Here is a 6000-nt window from a genome sequence, read left to right as displayed (position 1 = left end):
ATATTGAAAATTTGAGTTTTAAATTATAAACTCTTTGAAAATTGTTTTTGTATTTAGAATATATGATTTACAGTTTTTATTGTATTTAAATATGTTTAATTTTGTTTTTAATTAAATTATAAATCATATATTTATTATTTATTTAATAAATTAGGCAAAAAAAATGCAACTCGCCCGAGTCACCAGTTGCATGTGGCCGATCCAAGACCGCATTGGGTTTTGAACTTGCAACGTCCCAACACAAGGTGACGTGCACTAACAGCTCCTACCAAACAAGCAGAGCGCCCCCCCCCCCCCCCCCTGGTTGGTCACATGATCTAGAACTTAATTTTTACCAAGCAACATAAATAAACAAAAGAACTCGAAAATTATAAACATTATCGTTTCTACCAAGTGACTTGCCTGCTCTTCTCAATTTGAGTAGTTTGCTTTACAATTTTAACCTTCAAAAGGAAGCCCATAGATTTTGCTTATTCTATGCAAGAGAAAGAAACTCAGTGTCGTGTCTTCAAGAAGCACATTATTTCCTATTTCACCATACTCTAAGATGCCCACAAGGGCTCCACACACCTGGCTAGATTGGTTGGCTTAAGACTTTCAAGTTGGAGGATGTTGACAGTTCAATATCTGGGGTGCACGTCCTTTGCCACAAGGCCTAAGCCAAATAGGAAACTATTCTCGGTGGGCATCATGGACACTGACTCGGTTCCACGGTCAACATGGCATCACCTTGTTAACCAAGCTGCTGGTAAGACACTTCTCACCTTCCTTTTTGCAAAAATGAAGAGAGCGGAACCAACCAATGGCCATGTTGTGACTATGGCAACATATAGAAGCAACCACATTGACACCCTATGCTGTCGTGAAACCTGGCGTAAGCTATTTCTTATAGGAGCACATACATCCTCAATGACTGTGTTCTGAATCCGGCCTGAATTTGATGAATCTTCATGCTTAGGAACCACTCTTGATTCTGTTTCGTCATCTATAGATGAATCTGAAACAGCTTCAGAAGCTATTTGGACTTCTGCAAGATGAACAGGTTCACAAAGCCGTTCGCTGTCGTCACCAGTGGCTTCATTGCCCAGAGCTGTCACCAATCCATCCTCCATGACGTTTACATAGGGTCCCTTGTCAATTGATGATTCAAGAGGTCCATGTACCACAGAGCTTTCAGTCTGCAACATAAACAATCTCGGTTATTGGTACAAAATCTTGTGATAGAATCATGTATTTATACTACAGTAGCCCATGTACCTTGTTTTGCTTATGCATGAATGGACCAGCATGTAGGGCAGAAAGATATTCAGCAACTGCCCCTACCCACCTGAATATAGCAGAGAATACAACATTTGGTTATTGTAACAAGGCACAACGATGGATATATTGACCACACTAGCAAAACGTTGGTTATAAAGCCAATGACGATCTGCAACCTGTGGCTTCAGCATGCACTATAGGAAAATAAAGAATGGATTTTGTTTTCATTACAAGCAGGGAGAGAGTCGAACAAAATCAAATAAAAATAAAACCACTCCACAAATACAAGAATCTAGTACAAAAAAAAATCAACAAAAGAAGGCAAATAGCATAAAAGTGAAGAAGTTGAGATATTGTAGCTTGAAAACTAAGAGAAATAGCATGAACAAAAGCTTCTGGAATTTTCTTCAAATAAGTGGCATAAAACCTGGTTATGGCAAAAGCCATGATCATATTGCTAAAAACAGCATGACTAAGTTTTTCATATTAGCTAGAAGAAAAGACTGATCAAAACAATGCAAGACATATAATATGGATTTACATCGAACGGCGATGGGGAAACAAGGTCACTGAATTATCTACCAATATTTCCATACTTACAGGGGTCCTATATACGAACTTTGTGCTTGGCCCACCAAAGCTTTTTTATTATTACTGTTCCATGCCACAAAATTTCTACCAGATGTATCTGGGTCCTTAGCTTGTCAGCATTAGAAAAGCTCATATTCATAGAACTTAAAACCTTTTTGGATCATTGCTATTCTGCATTAAATCATAGCTAATGACACCTTTTACAACAAATAAGCAAGGCAACTCAATTATAGCTCATGAATAGCTACAATGAAGGATAGATATAATACGATTATACTTCAATCCAAGCACGGAGAAGAAAACCTTCACGAAGAAAAGATTATGATATCAGCGACAACAGGCAATAGAAAGAGACTACATGCCATATATGAGAAGCACCAATTCCTTTGAAGTAAGCCAGGTGTCCTCCATGAGTTGTAGTAGCCAAAATAATATTTCTATTTGCCCTAAACAAAAAATACCATGTGTTAGTTAAAATTTGAAATGAACTAACAAGACATTAATTGATTAATTCATTGACCTCTCCATTTATTAGCAGGAGGCTAAAAGATATACCTGCATTCATCCCATGGGATTGCTTCTTTTGTGCAGACTGGATCATCCAAAGCACTAATGCAGAGCAGAGGCACTGATACGTTTTCAACAAAACTAACACTGCTACAACGTCGATAATATGTATCCACAGTCTAAGAAACAGGGCATCTATCTTAGTAACTTGAATGAAACAAACAGATAAATTGGCACATTGTCAGGTTACCAGTCGATACCTCAAATTTCCCAACAAGACATGTTACATGGTTGTCAAAGTCTCGAACAGAACGCGACTATCAAACAAGCAACATAACTTTAATTAGAGAATAATAATAAAGTAAATGAAGCTGGAAACTAATTGCATTATTCAAGTAGCAAGCACCAAAAAGATTTATGCAACTGGAAAGAAATGTCAAAAAGGTACACCAATTACACATACTCAAATTAGATGAATAATGCTCACAACATACGAGCTAAAGACATACAATCCTGGCCAGAAAATGACATGAAACAAATTCTAGGCTAACCATTTAAATGTAAAATGTTTCAGATCCTGCAAAAGTATGTTCATCAACTCAGACAGTACACTGTACACTAAAGTTTATCTAGCTCAGCATGTACATATTGTATATTTTCAAGCAAATGCATTAATCTGAAACAAATATCAATTCATATGGCAGTAGATTTGCTCTCTATTTCATGGTTATCTGAAGCAAATATCAATTCATTCAGGACTAGATTTGCTCTGTATTTCATGCTTAACCTCTTCTTTTGATCAATAAATGATGAACCAAAGTTAGGTCATTGATCTTGTTAAAAGCAGCCGGCGAAACTTCTTTGTTTTGGAAAGATTAATGGAACTGTTTGATTGGCTTCTTATGATCTGAAATTTTCAAATATCGTAGAATGGTAGCATCTTGTGTGGTCACCAGAAAAGAAAAATGAGTTTCATGGGCATATAGGTTGGTATCTTTCTCAGGTAATACGAATGAGGTCACCATCATTGGAATAGTTAACATAAAAAATGTCAGGAAGGGAGTGTGCAACAATGAAATACTTGGTGTGGAAAACAAAGAACAAGAGAGATCTTAGAGCAGGATCAGAGAATAACAAACCCTCAATTTATGGCAGATTGTGAGAGCCAGGAACCACATATCAAGAAGATTCCTCATTAGACGTCATTCCAAGTTCAAGGGTATCATTGCCAATCATAGCTATAATCCTGAGGACCAGTTTAGCCCATGGGGATGCTGAAGGTGAGGGTCGGCAATCAGAGGATTGGGTAGGGCTGGAAAGGAACTGTTGAGATGTGACCCGGGTCTGAATCTAGGTCCAAATTCAAACCTAGCTCCTGTTTCATATTGCTGCTCCAAATCATTGTAGAGATTCTGGGATTGTGTTTGTAAATGGCATATTTTAAGAGTTGCCAGTCGAGGAAGAGGGAGCGGGAAGCAATTCGGGAAGTGAAAGCTGGAAGCGAGGCACTTCTAAAATTTTAGAAAGCCAAAAGTGCGGGACGACTTAGAAGCGAACCGAGAATCGTCTCGAAAGTGAGAAGGAAAGCGAACCAGAAGCGACATAAGAAGAAAACCGGAAGCAAAGAGAAAACGAGGAGGGAAGCGACATAGGATTCAAGTTGGAAGCGAATAGGAATCGAGTTTTCCCAATATTGAGAAAAAAAATTGCTAGAGGCTTCAGGCCCCCGAAAAAAGAAAATTCACTTCCTGATATTGGGAAGTGAGTGAGAAGCAATCGGGAAGCGAAATAGAAAGCCCGCTTCTCCATAATGGCCAGGATTGTATGTCTTTAGCTCGTATGTTGTGAGCATGGTATCAACGCAGGTCAAGGTTGGTGGTTGATTTCACATGGTATCAGAGCATGTCAAGGTTGGTAGTTGATTTCATAAGGTGAGTTCGATTTTGGCTTCTTTCTTACATCTTCCAAATTTTCTTCTCCTCTTTGTCATCTACCCAACTTTCTTTCATATTCTATCTTTGGTATTGTGTTCCCAATCTGTGTCATCGCTTCTTTTCTTGTTCTTATATATATATATATATATATATATATATATATATATATATATATATATATATCAGAGTTACCGGAAGCGCCTATGTAAAAGGGGAAGCGCGCTTCAGAAGCGCGAAACGTCGCACTTTCGAAGCGTGAGGGGAAGCGTCCCCTTTTTTTGGGAAGCGCGTTTCCCCCACGCTTCCCCATTTTTTCATTTTTTTGCTTCCCCCTCGCTTCCGGTTCGCTTCCTAGGTCACTTCCGAGACGGTTCGGAATTTTCTTCTAAGTGGTCCCACGCTTCCCCGCTTCCTAAATTTTTGAAAGTGCCTCGCTTCCCGCTCCCGCTTCCTCGACTGGTAACTCTGATATATATATATATTGGCTGCATATTTAAGTCTTGGATATCTTTCTTTAAGGACGTCTTTTGTCTTACTTTTGTTTTGTTCTGATATTCTTTCTCTCTCATGCCTTATTTAAAAAGAAAAAAAGGGGCATTGATTGTTTGGTCATTTGGGATGTCATCTCTTTCTTGGGTATCAAGCTAATACCAAAAGAACCTCTGAATCGTTGATTTGAAAGCATTTGATCTGATATTTTCCTTGCTACTTTTGTGTGATCTGCAAAAAAAAAAGCAGATTTGTCCTTTCAAGTACCTGGTGCATTTAATGCTTTGTTATATTTTCTTATCAGATGCCTAATGTTACTAATATTTGATTCAGAGTGTTGTTTATATTCATTTTGGTTTTTGCATCATTTATTTCTTGTTGTATCATATTCTTTTTATTTTTGTAGTCTTATTCTCTCCTCTTGATTTTCGTGATCTAACTTTGGGAGAGGGTGATTTAGTCTAGGTTGAGGAAGGTTGTCATGATATCGAGGAATCAATTTGGTTTTATGCTTAGAAGATCAACTATGGAAGCTATACATCTTCTTAGACAACTTATTAAGAGATATAGAGAGAGGAACAAAGATTTGCATATGGTTTTTATTGATTTGGAGAAGGCATACGATAGAGTACTTAGGAACGTTCTCAGGTGGACAATGATGAATAAAGGTATTTCTCTCAAGTACATTAGTATAATTAAAGATATGTATGAACGAGTAGTAACCAATGTCCACACTTGTGGAGGGGTGACAACCAATTTTCATATAACGGTTGGGTTACATCAAGGATCTGCTTTAAGCCCTTTCCTATTTGCTATAGTGATGGATGAGCTTACGAGATCAATTCAAGAAAATGTGTTGTGGTGTATGTTGTTTGCTGATGATATTGTTTTGATTGATGAGTCTAGAGCTGGGGTTAATGATAAGTTAGAATTATGGAGACAAACATTGGAAGCAAGAGGTTTTAAGTTGAGTAAGAGTAAGCCAGAATATATGGAATGTCGGTTTAGTAAGCAACGAAGTAGTGATGGGAGTGTAGTGAAGCTTGGTGAGCAAGAAATACCGGTGGATGATTGTTTCAAATACTTGGGATCTATCATTCAAAAGTATGGAGAAATTGATGGAGATGTAAATCATAGGATAAAGGTTGGGTGGATGAAATGGAAAAGTGCAACTGGAGTGTTGTGCGATCGTAGAATGCCATTGTGGTTGAAGAGAAAG

The 6000-nt window shown here is 37.9% G+C and overlaps 1 protein-coding gene across 2 annotated transcripts in view; it reads right to left on the bottom strand.

The window, feature by feature from the left end:
- Positions 1-328: 328 nt before the first annotated feature.
- LOC149848783 (embryogenesis-associated protein EMB8-like) overlaps positions 329-6000 on the bottom strand; it is a 109022-nt gene continuing 103350 nt past the window's right edge. For both annotated transcript variants that reach the window (XM_089997451.1, XM_089997458.1), the window contains 5 exons: positions 2619-2675; positions 2407-2537; positions 2214-2297; positions 1258-1327; positions 329-1178 (listed from right to left, as the gene is read on the bottom strand). In XM_089997451.1, the coding sequence (XP_089853577.1) occupies positions 726-1178; positions 1258-1327; positions 2214-2297; positions 2407-2537; positions 2619-2675 (795 nt within the window). In that variant the 3' untranslated portion in view covers positions 329-725. The remainder of the gene's footprint in view (positions 1179-1257; positions 1328-2213; positions 2298-2406; positions 2538-2618; positions 2676-6000) is intronic.

The sequence above is a fragment of the Nuphar pumila genome, chromosome 1, assembly GCF_984573655.1.
Source record: "Nuphar pumila chromosome 1, dmNupPumi1.hap1.1, whole genome shotgun sequence".
Taxonomy (NCBI): domain Eukaryota; kingdom Viridiplantae; phylum Streptophyta; class Magnoliopsida; order Nymphaeales; family Nymphaeaceae; genus Nuphar; species Nuphar pumila.
The sequence above is the reverse complement of the archived record's forward strand: the minus strand, read 5'-3'. Positions and strand labels throughout refer to the sequence as shown.